The 17,500-nt window shown below is 38.8% G+C and overlaps 2 protein-coding genes across 2 annotated transcripts in view; both read left to right on the top strand.

The window, feature by feature from the left end:
* Nucleotides 1–8,584, top strand: part of mif (macrophage migration inhibitory factor) — an 8,923-nt gene extending 339 nt beyond the window's left edge. Inside the window, exons 2-3 of the mRNA XM_061899724.1 lie at nt 1–103; nt 8,240–8,584. The exon at nt 1–103 is cut by the window's left edge and continues 70 nt beyond it. Of these exons, the coding sequence (XP_061755708.1) occupies nt 1–103; nt 8,240–8,306 (170 nt within the window). The 3' untranslated portion in view covers nt 8,307–8,584. The remainder of the gene's footprint in view (nt 104–8,239) is intronic.
* Nucleotides 8,585–10,510: 1,926 nt separating this feature from the next.
* Nucleotides 10,511–17,500, top strand: part of LOC133552511 (zinc finger protein 250-like) — a 14,977-nt gene continuing 7,987 nt past the window's right edge. The window contains exons 1-2 of the mRNA XM_061899723.1: nt 10,511–10,875; nt 15,454–15,792. Of these exons, the coding sequence (XP_061755707.1) occupies nt 10,824–10,875; nt 15,454–15,792 (391 nt within the window). The 5' untranslated portion in view covers nt 10,511–10,823. The remainder of the gene's footprint in view (nt 10,876–15,453; nt 15,793–17,500) is intronic.

The following is a 17,500-nucleotide window of genomic DNA, read 5'->3' as shown; positions in this document are numbered from 1 at the left end:
GCTCCTTGCACAGCATCGGGAAGATCAGCCCTGTTGAGAATAAGCGCTACTCCAAACTCCTGTGTGACTTGCTCAACAAACACCTGGGCGTAACTGCCGACAGGTAAACCACCAAACACCTGTGTGACATAATAGTGTGAGAGTCCAGTCCATAGTGGATCTAACATAATAGTGAGAGTCCAGTCCATAGTGGATCTAACATAATAGTGTGAGAGTCCAGTCCATAGTGGATCTAACATAATAGTGTGAGAGTCCAGTCCATAGTGGATCTAACCTAATAGTGAGAGTCCAGTCCATAGTGGATCTAACATAATAGTGTGGGAGTCCAGTCCATAGTGGATCTAACATAATAGTGAGAGTCCAGTCCATAGTGGATCTAACTTAATAGTGTGAGTCCAGTCCATAGTGGATCTAACATAATAGTGAGAGTCCAGTCCTTAGTGGATCTAACATAATAGTGAGAGTCCAGTCCTTAGTGGATCTAACATAATAGTGAGAGTCCAGTCCATAGTGGATCTAACATAATAGTGTGAGAGTCCAGTCCATAGTGGATCTAACATAATAGTGAGAGTCCAGTCCATAGTGGATCTAACATAATAGTGTGAGAGTCCAGTCCATAGTGGATCTAACATAATAGTGAGAGTCCAGTCCATAGTGGATCTAACATAATAGTGAGAGTCCAGTCCATAGTGGATCTAACATAATAGTGTGAGAGTCCAGTCCATAGTGGATCTAACATAATAGTGTGAGAGTCCAGTCCATAGTGGATCTAACATAATAGTGAGAGTCCAGTCCATAGTGGATCTAACATAATAGTGAGAGAGTCCAGTCCATAGTGGATCTAACATAATAGTGAGAGTCCAGTCCATAGTGGATCTAACATAATAGTGAGAGTCCAGTCCATAGTGGATCTAACATAATAGTGTGAGAGTCCAGTCCATAGTGGATCTAACATAATAGTGTGAGAGTCCAGTCCATAGTGGATCTAACATAATAGTGTGAGAGTCCAGTCCATAGTGGATCTAACATAATAGTGAGAGTCCAGTCCATAGTGGATCTAACATAATAGTGACAGTCCAGTCCATAGTGGATCTAACATAATAGTGAGAGTCCAGTCCATAGTGGATCTAACATAATAGTGTGAGAGTCCAGTCCATAGTGGATCTAACATAATAGTGAGAGTCCAGTCCATAGTGGATCTAACATAATAGTGAGAGTCCAGTCCATAGTGGATCTAACATAATAGTGAGAGTCCAGTCCATAGTGGATCTAACATAATAGTGAGAGTCCAGTCCATAGTGGATCTAACATAATAGTGAGAGTCCAGTCCATAGTGGATCTAACATAATAGTGAGAGTCCAGTCCATAGTGGATCTAACATAATAGTGTGAGAGTCCAGTCCATAGTGGATCTAATGTAATAGTGTGAGAGTCCAGTCCATAGTGGATCTAACATAATAGTGTGAGAGTCCAGTCCATAGTGGATCTAACATAATAGTGTGAGTCCAGTCCATAGTGGATCTAACATAATAGTGAGAGTCCAGTCCATAGTGGATCTAACATAATAGTGTGAGAGTCCAGTCCATAGTGGATCTAACATAATAGTGAGAGTCCAGTCCATAGTGGATCTAACATAATAGTGAGAGTCCAGTCCATAGTGGATCTAACATAATAGTGTGAGAGTCCAGTCCATAGTGGATCTAACATAATAGTGAGAGTCCAGTCCATAGTGGATCTAACATAATAGTGAGAGTCCAGTCCATAGTGGATCTAACATAATAGTGTGAGAGTCCAGTCCATAGTGGATCTAACATAATAGTGTGAGAGTCCAGTCCATAGTGGATCTAACATAATAGTGAGAGTCCAGTCCATAGTGGATCTAACATAATAGTGTGAGTCCAGTCCATAGTGGATCTAACATAATAGTGAGAGTCCAGTCCATAGTGGATCTAACATAATAGTGTGAGTCCAGTCCATAGTGGATCTAACATAATAGTGAGAGTCCAGTCCATAGTGGATCTAACATAATAGTGTGAGAGTCCAGTCCATAGTGGATCTAACATAATAGTGTGAAAATCCAGTCCATAGTGGATCTAACATAATAGTGAGAGTCCAGTCCATAGTGGATCTAACATAATAGTGAGAGTCCAGTCCATAGTGGATCTAACATAATAGTGAGAGTCCAGTCCATAGTGGATCTAACATAATAGTGTGAGAGTCCAGTCCATAGTGGATCTAACGTAATAGTGTGAGAGTCCGGTCCATAGTGGATCTAACATAATAGTGTGAGAGTCCAGTCCATAGTGGATCTAACATAATAGTGTGAGTCCAGTCCATAGTGGATCTAACATAATAGTGAGAGTCCAGTCCATAGTGGATCTAACATAATAGTGAGAGTCCAGTCCATAGTGGATCTAACATAATAGTGTGAGAGTCCAGTCCATAGTGGATCTAACATAATAGTGAGAGTCCAGTCCATAGTGGATCTAACATAATAGTGTGAGAGTCCAGTCCATAGTGGATCTAACATAATAGTGTGAGAGTCCAGTCCATAGTGGATCTAACATAATAGTGAGAGTCCAGTCCATAGTGGATCTAACATAATAGTGTGAGTCCAGTCCATAGTGGATCTAACATAATAGTGAGAGTCCAGTCCATAGTGGATCTAACTTAATAGTGTGAGTCCAGTCCATAGTGGATCTAACATAATAGTGAGAGTCCAGTCCTTAGTGGATCTAACATAATAGTGAGAGTCCAGTCCTTAGTGGATCTAACATAATAGTGAGAGTCCAGTCCATAGTGGATCTAACATAATAGTGAGAGTCCAGTCCATAGTGGATCTAACATAATAGTGTGAGAGTCCAGTCCATAGTGGATCTAACATAATAGTGTGAAAATCCAGTCCATAGTGGATCTAACATAATAGTGTGAGAGTCCAGTCCATAGTGGATCTAACATAATAGTGAGAGTCCAGTCCATAGTGGATCTAACATAATAGTGACAGTCCAGTCCATAGTGGATCTAACATAATAGTGAGAGTCCAGTCCATAGTGGATCTAACATAATAGTGTGAGAGTCCAGTCCATAGTGGATCTAACATAATAGTGAGAGTCCAGTCCATAGTGGATCTAACATAATAGTGAGAGTCCAGTCCATAGTGGATCTAACATAATAGTGAGAGTCCAGTCCATAGTGGATCTAACATAATAGTGAGAGTCCAGTCCATAGTGGATCTAACATAATAGTGAGAGTCCAGTCCATAGTGGATCTAACATAATAGTGAGAGTCCAGTCCATAGTGGATCTAACATAATAGTGTGAGAGTCCAGTCTATAGTGGATCTAACATAATAGTGAGAGTCCAGTCCATAGTGGATCTAACATAATAGTGTGAGAGTCCAGTCCATAGTGGATCTAACATAATAGTGAGAGTCCAGCCCATAGTGGATCCAACATAATAGTGAGAGAGTCCAGTCCATAGTGGATCTAACATAATAGTGTGAGTCCAGTCCATAGTGGATCTAACATAATAGTGAGAGTCCAGTCCATAGTGGATCTAACATAATAGTGTGAGAGTCCAGTCCATAGTGGATCTAACATAATAGTGAGAGTCCAGTCCATAGTGGATCTAACATAATAGTGAGAGTCCAGTCCATAGTGGATCTAACATAATAGTGAGAGTCCAGTCCATAGTGGATCTAACATAATAGTGAGAGTCCAGTCCATAGTGGATCTAACATAATAGTGAGAGTCCAGTCCATAGTGGATCTAACATAATAGTGAGAGTCCAGTCCATAGTGGATCTAACATAATAGTGTGAGAGTCCAGTCCATAGTGGATCTAACATAATAGTGAGAGTCCAGTCCATAGTGGATCTAACATAATAGTGTGAGAGTCCAGTCCATAGTGGATCTAACATAATAGTGAGAGTCCAGTCCATAGTGGATCTAACGTAATAGTGTGAGAGTCCAGTCCATAGTGGATCAAACATAATAGTGAGAGTCCAGTCCATAGTGGATCTAACATAATAGTGTGAGAGTCCAGTCCATAGTGGATATAACATAATAGTGAGAGTCCAGTCCATAGTGGATCTAACATAATAGTGTGAGAGTCCAGTCCATAGTGGATCTAACATAATAGTGAGAGTACAGTCCATAGTGGATCTAACATAATAGTGACAGTCCAGTCCATAGTGGATCTAACATAATAGTGAGAGTCCAGTCCATTGTGGATCCAACATAATAGTGAGAGTCCAGTCCATAGTGGATCTAACATAATAGTGAGAGTCCAGTCCATAGTGAATCTAACATAATAGTGAGAGTCCAGTCCATAGTGGATCTAACATAATAGTGAGAGTCCAGTCCATAGTGGATCTAACATAATAGTGTGAGAGTCCAGTCCATAGTGGATCTAACATAATAGTGAGAGTCCAGTCCATAGTGGATCTAACATAATAGTGAGAGTCCAGTCCATAGTTGATCTAACATAATAGTGAGAGTCCAGTCCATAGTGGATCTAACATAATAGTGTGAGAGTCCAGTCCATAGTGGATCTAACATAATAGTGTGAGAGTCCAGTCCATAGTGGATCTAACATAATAGTGAGAGTCCAGTCCATAGTGGCTCTAACATAATAGTGAGAGTCCAGTCCATAGTGGATCTAACATAATAGTGAGAGTCCAGTCCATAGTGGATCTAACATAATAGTGAGAGTCCAGTCCATAGTGGATCTAAAATAATAGTGTGAGAGTCCAGTCCATAGTGGATCTAACATAATAGTGTGAGAGTCCAGTCCATAGTGGATCTAACATAATAGTGTGATAGGCCTTAACTACGACCCATCAGGAGCAAGGGTGAATTGTCTTGCTCAAGGACACAATGGATGTGACAAGGTTGGTACTAGGTGGGGGATTGAGCCAGGAACTCTCAGGTTGCTGGCTCAGCCACTCTCCCAACCTCGCCACGCCGTCCGTTTCATGATTTAGGGATGGCGTGGCACAGTGGGAGAGTGGCTGTGCGCAACCCGAGGGTCCCTGGTTCAAATCCCCACTTTCTACCAACCTGGTCACGTCCGTTGTGTCCTGAGCAAGACACTTCACCCTTGCTCCTGATGGGTGCTGGTTGGCGCCTTGCATGGCAGCTCCCTCCATCAGTGTGTGAATGTGTGTGTGAATGTGGAAGTAGTGTCAAAGTGCTTTGAGTACCTTGAAGGTAGAAAAGTGCGATACAAGTACAACCCATATATCATTTATGATTTAACTTCCAAACCATGTTTTTTGTGGTTGATGTTGTTGTTGTTGTTGTTGTTGTTGTTGTTGTTGTACACACCGTTTATGAGTACTCATGTTTTACTTGTCTTTATCAAAATATAATATATATAACTCAACATTGTGTACGAGTTGAAAGATTCATTTATAGGATGTAACAACATCGAATCTCACGGTACATAATAAGCTTGTCTCCATACCAATATTTTGGTACCATTTTCGATACCAAAATGTATTTCAATACTTTTAAGTAAATGATGTATGGGTTGTACTTGTATCGCACTTTTCTACCTTCAAGGTACTCAAAGTGCTTTGACACTACTTCCACATTCACACACACATTCACACACTGATGGAGGGAGCTGCCATGCAAGGCGCCAACCAGCACCCATCAGGAGCAAGGGTGAAGTGTCTTGCTCAGGACACAACGGAGGTGACGAAGTTGGTACTAGGTGGGATTTGAACCAGGGACACTCGGGTTGCGCACGGCCACTCTCCCACTGTGCCACGCCGTCCCTGCACAAAGACTCCTAACTAGTCTGCTGATGTCTGCAGTAACATATTGTGTCATTTATACACCTATTATTTTGTACACATTATGAGGGACAAACTGTAAAAATGGATTATTAATCTAATTGTTCATTTACTGTTAATATCTGCTTATTTTCTCTTTGAACATGTTCTATCTACACTTCTGTTCAAATGTAATAATCACTTATTATTCTCTTCTTTGATACTTTACATTAGTTTTGGATGATACCAAACATTTAGATATCGATCCGATACCAAGTAGTTACAGGATCATACAATAAAATACGATACCCAATAAAGCAATAATAATATGGTTAAAAATATACTGATATAAAGGGTAGGTGTCGACCTGTTTTCTGTTTTAACATGTTCTATCTACACTTTCTGTTCAAATGTAAAAATCACTTATTCTTCTCTTCTTTGATACTTGACATTAGTTTTGGATGATACCACACATTTAGATATCGATCCGATACCAAGTAGTTACAGGATCATACGTTGGTCATAATGTGTGACATATTTCTTGAGTTTATAAACATAATATAATATTTTATAATAATATCAAGAACCTACTTAAATGGGAAACATTACAAGTTAAAACAAACCTTCAACTAAGTGATTACTGCAAACTTGTTAGTTTTTTGACTCAACCATGAATTGATTAACGTGGACCCCGACTTAAACAAGTTGAAAAACTTATTGGGGTGTTACCATTTAGTGGTCAATTGTACGGAATATGTACTGTACTGTGCAATCTACTAATAATATGTACTGTACTGTGCAATCTACTAATAATATGTACTGTACTGTGCAATCTACTAATAATATGTACTGTACTGTGCAATCTACTAATAATATGTACTGTACTGTGCAATCTACTAATAATATGTACTGTACTGTGCAATCTACTAATAATATGTACTGTACTGTACAATCTACTAATAATATGTACTGTACTGTGCAATCTACTAATAATATGTACTGTACTGTGCAGTCTACTAATAATATGTACTGTACTGTGCAATCTACTAATAATATGTACTGTACTGTGCAGTCTACTAATAATATGTACTGTACTGTGCAATCTACTAATAATATGTACTGTACTGTGCAATCTACTAATAATATGTACTGTACTGTACAATCTACTAATAATATGTACTGTACTGTGCAATCTACTAATAATATGTACTGTACTGTGCAATCTACTAATACAAGTATCAATCAATCAATCAAAGCTGCACCCTTGGACTGGACTGTGTGCCACTTTTCTCGTTGTCTTTTGTAAAATCTTGACATCTTTCGGCCTTCTTGGTTACCTCTCGAGGAACTCTGAAGAAACTTTTATCCTTTTCACCATTTGAACATTTCAACAGCCAAAAACAAGGCAAGCATAGGACATTTTCTTCGACAAAGGCAGAATGCCACCTGTAACGCTCTGACAGCAGCCGCTCGCTGGCCCACTATTCCTCGCATAATTAATGAGCCAGACGTGACCTCAGGTGAATAGAAACTATTCTCAAACTGGTACTAGTACCACTTTACTAATTATGGTTTTTTGAGCTACTTTTTGTCTGGTTCCCCACCTGGACAGGATGGGATCCTGCCCTTGGTGCAGGACTTCAAGTACAAAAGCCAAAAGCAGTGAAGTTGGCATGTTGTGTAAATGGTAAATAAAAACAGAATACAATGATTTGCAAATGATTTTCAACCTATACTCAATTCAATAGACTGCAAAGATAAGCTTTTTAATGTTCGAACTGGTAAACTTTATTTTTTGCAGATATTAGCTCATTTGTAATTTTATGGCTTGCAACATGTTTCAAAAAAGCTGGCACAAGTGGCAAAAAAGACTGATAAAGTTGAGGAATGCTCAGCAAACACTTATTTGGAACATCCCACAGGTGAACAGGCTAATTGGGAACAGGTGGGTGCCACGGTTGACTTTAAAAGCAGCTTCCATGAAATGCTCAGTCATTCACAAACAAGGACGGGGCGAGGGTCACCACTTTGTCAACACATGACAAGCAAATTATTTACTTAAGAACAACATTTCTCAACCCGCTATTGCAAGGAATTTAGGGATTTCACCAGCTGCAGTCCGTAATGTCATCAAAAAGATTAGAGAATCTGGAGAAATCACTGCATGTAAGCGGCAAGGTCGAAAGCCAACATTGACCGTCGATTCCTCAGGCGGTACTGCGTTAAAAAGCGACATCAGTATGTAAAGGATATCACCACATGGACTCAGTTGATAAAAAGTTACTCGCCTAATAGGCCACAAGTCAATGGCCTGCAAGTTTGGACCACATATTCAAAGCCGAACCATGATAGTAAAGTATATAACAAACTAGTAATTATTAAAATATTCATTTTGGATGTGCTACTTGTTGGAAAAAGTTTGAAAAGCGTTGACTTGACATATTTCTGTCTCTGTCATTACAGGATTTACATCAATTTTTTCGACATGGGTGCGAGTAATGTGGCGTGGAATAACACTACCTTTGGTTGAGATGGAGGTCCTTGGCCAAAACAACATTCCAGCTGTGTTGAAGAGTCACATTTGAGTAGTATCAAGAAGCAAACTGATAATAATCAATCAATCAATGTTTATTTATATAGCCCCAAATCACAAATGTCTCAAAGGACTGCACAAATAACTCACCTTATGCTTATGCTTGAAACACTTCTCTCTTTGTTTAATGCAGCTTTGCATGGATCCTTTTTCCTAAAACCACCAATCTGTTTCACTCGATTCAGAATAAAAACAAATTCTGTCTTACCTAAAAATGTCAGTATTTGAATATTGTTACTTGAAGACTTATTCCTGGTTACAATTATACTGTGAAGAAAGTATTGTCTTGTACTTTGCAGGGGAATTTTGTTTTAGGTGAGGCTGAAAGTTTGTAAAGCAAACCCTGCAGAGGCGTCTCCTCCCCCAGAAGATTTCTTTGTGATTTTCACGTTCAAATGAAGCATTCTGGTGCATTCTGACAAAATAATGAAGACAAAATAGAACATTTCCTAGGTTTGCAGAGAACTATATACAATATGCACACTGAAGGTTCATTTTTTTACAATGATATCTAATATTTATATCACACTTAATAATTTCACTGACAAGCAAATCTATTATGGTCATAATCTTGTTTACCAGCGGCAACGATTCAGAACTATTGAAGATCTTTGCTGCTCAACTCTGTGCTAATATTCTTTTCACTAAATACAAGCAATAGTACGTTCATGTTAAATCTTACTTGTGAAAAGTAATCCCCCATTACTAATTTCAACAGTCTGCTCATTAGAGCAGGAAAACACTGAACACCATCTTTGTTTTCTACCTGTCAACTCTCACTTTAGCATCTTTGTTTTCTACTGTCACTTTAGCATCTTTGTTTTCTACCTGTCAACTGTCACTTTAGCATCTTTGTTTTCTACTGTCACTTTAGCATCTTTGTTTTCTACCTGTCAACTGTCACTTTAGCATCTTTGTTTTCTACCTGTCAACTGTCACTTTAGCATCTTTGTTTTCTACCTGTCAACTGTCACTTTAGCATCTTTGTTTTCTACCTGTCAACTGTCACTTTAGCATCTTTGTTTTCTACCTGTCAACTGTCACTTTAGCATCTTTGTTTTCTACCTGTCAACTGTCACTTCAGCATCTTTGTTTTCTACCTGTCAACTGTCACTTTAGCATCTTTGTTTTCTACCTGTCAACTGTCACTTTAGCATCTTTGTTTTCTACTGTCACTTTAGCATCTTTGTTTTCTACCTGTCAACTGTCACTTTAGCATCTTTGTTTTCTACCTGTCAACTGTCACTTTAGCATCTTTGTTTTCTACCTGTCAATTGTCACTTTAGCTTCTTTGTTTTCTACCTGTCAACTGTCACTTTAGCATCTTTGTTTTCTACCTGTCAACTGTCACTTTAGCATCTTTGTTTTCTACCTGTCAACTGTCACTTTAGCATCTTTGTTTTCTACCTGTCAACTGTCACTTTAGCATCTTTGTTTTCTACCTGTCAACTGTCACTTTAGCATCTTTGTTTTCTACCTGTCAACTGTCACTTTAGCATCTTTGTTTTCTACCTGTCAACTTTCACTTTAGCATCTTTGTTTTCTACCTGTCAACTGTCACTTTAGCATCTTTGTTTTCTACCTGTCAACTGTCACTTTAGCATCTTTGTTTTCTACCTGTCAACTGTCACTTTAGCATCTTTGTTTTCTACCTGTCAACTGTCACTTTAGCATCTTTGTTTTCTACCTGTCAACTGTCACTTCAGCATCTTTGTTTTCTACCTGTCAACTGTCACTTTAGCATCTTTGTTTTCTACCTGTCAACTGTCACTTTAGCATCTTTGTTTTCTACTGTCACTTTAGCATCTTTGTTTTCTACCTGTCAACTGTCACTTTAGCATCTTTGTTTTCTACCTGTCAACTGTCACTTTAGCATCTTTGTTTTCTACCTGTCAATTGTCACTTTAGCTTCTTTGTTTTCTACCTGTCAACTGTCACTTTAGCATCTTTGTTTTCTACCTGTCAACTGTCACTTTAGCATCTTTGTTTTCTACCTGTCAACTGTCACTTTAGCATCTTTGTTTTCTACCTGTCAACTGTCACTTTAGCATCTTTGTTTTCTACCTGTCAACTGTCACTTTATGCTGCTCGCCGGCTCCTCATCACCACTTCAAGATGGCGCCCTAATTTCTGCGTCTACTTTTAACAAGTCCATTGCTGTGGACACCTCCACGCTCCAGTCCAGTAGGTGGCGGTGTGCTCTTTCTAAATGACAATGTCAAACCAGAGAAGTAAAGAAGAAGAAGAGGCTGGGAGCTTAATATAAAGAAAACGAGGAAGTAAAGCGGAAGTGGGATGTTTGGAATATTGCCGCGGCGGGAGTTTAAAGTCCGTGGCGTCGCTGGCTGGAAGAAACTGTTCATACAACACAACTAAGTCTTGTTTTTTACTAGATTCATATACCTGCCTTTGCAAAATGTAGCATTTGCCGCACTCAAAGATGACGTCGCTGGAATGAAACACAAGAAGCTGGTTAACATTGAGAAGACAAACTGTCTATTAGCAGGTAAATTGATGATTTCATAACATGTGATTAAGAGACGGGCCGATGTTTACCGAGTGTTGTCGAGCGGACTCGATTCCGAGTCAGGTTTTTATCGAGAAAAAGACTGGCAGTTTTTATGGTCGCCTGACAGACAAAGTTCAGGACAAACTTCTGCTGGACACTCCAATGACGTCACACACGTTACAGGCATGCGCTCTGAAGTGGAGAGACAACCCAAATGTTTAATTAGGCGATTTGGATTTACACTGGGGCAGCACGGTGGTAGAGGGGTTAGTGCGTCTGCCTCACAACACGAAAGTCCTGTGTAGTCTAGGGTTCAATCCCAGGCTCAGGATCTTTATGTGGTGAGTTTGCATGTTCTCCCCGTGACTGTTAGGTTCTACTCCGGCTTTCTCCCATCTCCAAAGACATGCACCTGGGGATAGGCCCCTCCCACCTCCAGGGACATGCACCTGGGGATAGGCCCCTCCCACCTCCAAAGACATGCACCTGGGGATAGGCCCCTCCCACCTCCAAAGACATGCACCTGGGGATAGGTTGATTGGCAACACTAAATGGTCCCTAGTGTGTGAATGTTGTCTGTCTATCTGTGTTGGCCCTGCGATGAGGTGGCGACTTGTCCAGGGTGTACCCTGCCTTCTGCCCGATTGTAGCTGAGATAGGCACCAGCGCCCTCTGTGACCCCAAAGGGAATAAGTGATAGAAAATGGATGGATGGATGGATTTACACTGTATGAAAACAAAAATGAAAAGGAATTTTACTTTTGCAACCTCATTATACTATTGGCTAAGTTTTATATTTATAAATGTAAGTTTCTCAATAGCTGACCTGTTTTTTGTGCCTTTAAAAAAGAATTAGAACTCTAAGTTAAAAGACTCTCTACCTCTAACAACCAAAAAGCTGTGAAAACTGTGTTCCAAATGTAAGTTAGTTATTGAAATTGAGTGAGCATATATATATATATATATATATATATATATTTATATTATGGTTTGTATGCTTGTGAATCTGGGCTATCCATTAACTACTTACTATATTGAAGGGGGCAGGAAATAAAATATGTTCTTCATCCTGTTCCTTCTCAAGCATAGGTGTGTAAATATGTGTTTAGTTGATAGAGTTTAATTGTCAATTGATCAAAAATGCATGTCAATGAAGGAGATAAATAAAACATTAATGAATGAAAACAAGTTAAAGATCTGCACCGTATTCTTTCCAGTGTGACGAATCACAATAATGCACTGGATGCCACTTTGACAGACGGAAATGGAAAAACTAAAATTGGACTGTTTTTTTTTATTCATTTTAAAATAAAGACAAATAAATTAATACAACAAAGCATTATTTTTGCTATGGAAGAGCAATACATTTCTAAAAAATGTTATTTCTTATGAGAACAATTTAAAGGCCTACTGAAATGAGATGTTCTTATTTAAACGTGGACAGCAGGTCCATTCTATGTGTCATACTTCATCATTTGGCCATATTGCAATATTTTTGCTGAAAGGATTTAGTAGAGAACATCCACGATAAAGTTTGCAACCTTTGGTGCTGATAAAAAAGCCTCGCCTTTACCGGAAGTCGCAGACGATGACATCACAAGGGTGAGGGCTCCTCACGTCCTCACATTGTTTTTAATGGGAGCCTCCAGCAGCAAGAGCTATTCAGACTGAGAAAACGATAATTTCCCCAATAATTTGAGCGAGGATGAAAGATTGTGGATGATGATATTGATAGCGAAGGACTAGAAATAAATAATAATAATAAAATAAAATAAAAAGCGACGGCTCTGGGCGGTGGCAGTGTGAGCGTTTCAGATGTAATTAGACACATTTACTAGGATAATTCTGGAAGATCCCTTATCTGCTTATTGTTTTAATAGTGTTTTAGTGAGATTGTAAAGACATACCTCGAGGTCGGATGGCTGCGGTGAACACCCAGTGTCTCAGAGAGAAGCCGTGGAGCCAAGCTCACAGCTGCCCTTTTAAACAGCTACTGCAGGAGGACAAATAATCCAATGATGTCTCCGGTAAGATATACATCACAATTTTCCCATCCAAAAACATGCTGGTTGACGTAGAGAAACATGTTCGCTTGACCGCTCTGTGTTAAAAACAAAGAAACAGCGGCTGTGTCTCTGTGCTAAAGACAGCTGCAATCCATCACTTTCCACCAACAGCATTCTTCTTTATAGTCTCCATTATTAATTGAACAAATAGCAAAAAATTCAGCAACACAGATGTCCAAATTACTGTGTAATTATGCGATGAAAAGAGACGACCTTTAGCCGTGTTTGGTGCTGGGCTAATATTTCCTGATAGTCCGTGAAGTCACGCGCACGAGTCATCATACGAGTCATCATTCCACGACATTTTCAACAAGAAACTCGCGGAAAATTTAAAATTGCAATTTAGTAAACTAAAGTGGGCGTATTGGCATGTGTTGCAATGTGAATATTTCATCATTGATATATAAACTATGGTGGCAAGTAGTGGCTTTCAGTAGGACTTTAAGTTAGTAGCAAATGGAAACAGGATAACAGATCAAAATGGTTGACACCGGTTTATATTTTGTTAAATAAAGTAATTGCTCTGGCTAAAAGTGTCTTTGGAACCCTGCATTGAAACACTTTGAGACACGGAACAACGAGGACTGACTTCTACAAAAAAAAAAAACGTCAATGCACAATTTATCAGAAACGTGAAAATATGTTTTTTCTTAGTTCGACACCAAAAGCGGAAGTTGCAGTTTTTCTAAAGAGAAGACGGTCATTGTGTGGTGGCCTTTCGAGAGATAAGTGGGTCAAGATGTCTTTGAATATAAGTTGTCATGCTGTGCCTAAAATGTATTCCCCGTATAAAGACAGTTGAGCCAGGCACACACCTGCTCTAGTCATTATCTCCGCTTTTACTTTGAAAATAAACAACTCCCTTTTGGTTTGTTTTTCTCTTTCGGTTTACTGGGGATTTTAATTGGAGTTATATTAAATATAAAATCAAACCATTTTTTAGATGTTGCTATTGTTCTTCAATTGCAAAAAATTAAAAACTCAGATTTTCAATTTTCCTTCTAAAATGAAATTTAAATAAACCTTTTTTTATGTTTTATTTCCATTAATGAAACGAACTTTGAATTAAATGAAACGAACTTAGACTGACTGTGTTGGTTCAGTCTATGTTTTGGTTATTGGACTTTCTTTTCATGAATAGAGAAAAAAAAAAGTAATAATCTCCGCTTTTACTTTGAAAATAAACAACTCCCTTTTGGTCTGTTTTGTCGTTTCTGTTTACTGGGGATATAAATTATAGTTATATGAAATATAATATCAAAACGTCTTTTTAGCTGTTGCTATTGCTCTTCAACTGCAAAAAATGAAAAACTGTTTTTAAGTTGTCCTTCAAAAATGATATTCAAATTAACCAGTCTTTTTCTCTTTTTTTAAATTTCCCTTTATGAAACGAACATTTAATTAAATTAAACAAACTTAGACTGACCGTGTTTGGTAAGTCCATGTTTTGGTTATTGGACTTTCTTGTTTGGATTAAGAGAAAGAAAAAAAAAACGTATATATTTTCTTTTTCTTTTTTTTTTTGTATTCTAAAATTATATTTAAACAAAACAAAAGCACAGTATGATTGTTTTTTAATATAATTCTAGAATATATAAAAATAAAGCATTCCTCTTTTTTCATATTGAAAAGCTATAACTAGATGTACTATAAAACATAGTTTGATTTTAATTTTGTATTTTATATAGCAACAATTAAAAACCCCTCCTGGGTTGTTGTAGGTGTGCCTTGTACTGTATTTTCCTACTTATTTTAATACTCTGCCAATCACACCTTTGAATAACGAGTAGGTGTTTTGTTTGGCATAAAACATTTGCATTATTATGCAGTGCAGTTGATAATGTTTCAACAACAAAAAGCACATAACATTATATCGATAGACATTTATAAGTTACATCAATAAATAAATGTATTCTGTTCTTGTTATTGCCGTCCAAGTGTAACCAAATAATGTTCATCACTCACTCTGACTGTTAAAATAATTAAGTATAAGTTATCACACAACTCTTGTGCTTAAAGGCCGTTGCTATAGTTATTATCAATTGTGCTAAAGTTGTACTCTTCTTCTATCTGTGCGAAGCGACAACTTGCAATCTTGGATAGCGAGTCGTCTCGTATCAGGGTTTGTGTCCAGACCCGGCGTGCTGACTGCCAGGGGCGAACATCGAGTACCTTGATGCAGACAAAGCAGAGACAGGGCGATATCACGAGTGTCAGCACATTTCCATTTCTGAATAATCATATTGTGTCCAACTGGGGCTGCTGAAATTACCCCCTTCCTTCAGAAGCAGCCTCAGTAATGTAACCAGGGACCTCCCAAATAAAAAGTGGAGCACGTGGGCTGTGCCTTAGTTCGTATGTTGGAACTGGAACTGAGTGTACAGCCCAATACGTCTCTCCTCATTGAGCAAAATTGAACTCTGTCTCTGCATGATTCCTTGCTTCTTGTCTGTTTGATAGATGTCATCAGTGTTTGATCCTGACAATGACCTTCTCTTATGTCACCCAGGAAGGACATCCACTGACCCTGCGTCCGCAGCGATGACAAACTACCTGTCGACAGCGTTCAGGGCCCAGATAACCACGACTATGGACACTGTCCTCAGATGTGCCGTGTTGGAGATCACAGAAGTATTTGACCAATGCATGCGGGACTATTGCAGGGAGCTGACGGCGAAAGACGAGATGATAGCCCTGCTGGAAATGAAGTTGCAGAAAAGGGAGCATTTGCTGAAGGACGGAGACGGACGTGACGCAAGAGCAGCGGGCCACACGACAAAGTGTGAAGGAGAGGACAAAGAGGCCTTGGGAACTTCCAGCCAAACTTCATGTGAGATGCCATTTGAAGGTACCGTGTTCCTCTTAAGAACTCCATCCTCACGGGGTCGTGCGGGGAGCTGGAGCCTATCCCAGCTGACTCTTTAAAAAAGATTCACTTGAACAAATACACGCCACTTCTTCAACAATTCATTTTTTACATCTCAGGATGGTGTTACTCGGTGGCTGACGTTCCCTTCACTTACTGAAATATCCATACCACCGATGCTAGATCTTTATTGTCCAAAATCCTTTCTCAAATCAAAATATCCATACTTTATAAACTTACTTCAGGGTGTCCAAACTTTTTCCACCAAAGGTCAAAGTATGCACATGTATTACTGTACTTTTTTGCTGAAATGCTCAAAACTGAAACACCTTCTCATTTTGTGTGTTTTCTTTATTTTCATGACTATTTACATTGTAGATTGTCACATCAAAACTATGTGGAGTTATGTACTTAACACAAAAAAGGTGAAATAACTGAAAACATGTTTTATATTCTAGTTTCTTCAAAATAACCAACCCTTGCTGTGATTACTGCTTTGCACACTCTGTGCATTCTCTCCATGAGCTTCAAGCACACCTGTGAACTGAAAACCAGTTCAGGTGACTACCTCTTGCAGCTCATGGAGAGAATGCCAACAGTGTGCAAAGCAGGAATCACAGCAAGGGTTGGTTATTTTGTATTAGTGTGTGTGTGTGTGTGTGTGTGTGTGTGTGTGTGTGTGTGTGTGTGTGTGTGTGTGTGTGTGTGTGTGTGTGTGTGTGTGTGTGTGTGTGTGTGTGTGTGGGTGTGTGGGTGTGTGGGTGTGTGGGTGTGTGGGTGTGGGTGGGTGGGACACAGAACATCATTTTCCACACTTCTATTAGCCCCAGGTCCAGTGGACCCGGACATCTTATATGTAAAAGAAATGTGTGTGTGAGGGAGGGCTGCGAATCTTTGGGTGTCCCACGATTCTTGGGGTCGCGATTTGATTATAAATCAATTTTTTTTTTCGGTTCAACGCGATTCTCCATTCAAAAACGATATTTTTCCGATTCAAAAGGATTCTGTATTTATTCAATAAATAAGATTTCAGCAGGATCTACCCCAGTCTGCTGACATGCAGAGTAGTAGATTTTTGTAAAAAGCTTTTATAATTGTAAAGGACAATGTTTTATCAACTGATTGCAATAATGTAAATTTGCTTTAACTTTTAAACAAACCAAAAATATGACTTATTTTATCTTTGTGAAAACATTGGACACAGTGTGTTGTCCAGCTTATGAGATGCCATGCAAGTGTAAGCCACTGTCACACTATTGTTCTTTTTTATTATTTTTATAAATGTCTAATGATAATGTCAATGAGGGATTTTTAATCACTGCTATGCTGAAATTATAACTAATATTGATACTGTTGTTGATGATATTCATTTTTGTTTCACTACTTTTGTTTTGTTCTGTGTCGTTTTTGTGTCTCCTCTCAATTGTTCTGTTTATTGCAGTTCTGAGTGTTGCTGGGTCAGGTTTGGTTTTGGAATTGGATTGCATTGTTATGGTATTGCTGTGTATTGTTTTGTTGGAATGATAAAAATAAAACTTTAAAAATTTTTAAAAATCGATTTGCCTTCCGCCCGATTGTAGCTGAGATAGGCGCCAGCGCCCCCCGTGACCCTAAAAGGGAATAAGCGGTAGAAAATGGATGGATGAATGAATTAAAAAAAAGTGACACATCGTTTCTGAATCGCACAACG

Source organism: Nerophis ophidion, linkage group LG05 (genome assembly GCF_033978795.1).
Source record: "Nerophis ophidion isolate RoL-2023_Sa linkage group LG05, RoL_Noph_v1.0, whole genome shotgun sequence".
NCBI lineage: Eukaryota > Metazoa > Chordata > Actinopteri > Syngnathiformes > Syngnathidae > Nerophis > Nerophis ophidion.
Note: the sequence above shows the minus strand (reverse complement) of the source record. Positions and strands in the feature narration are given on the sequence as shown.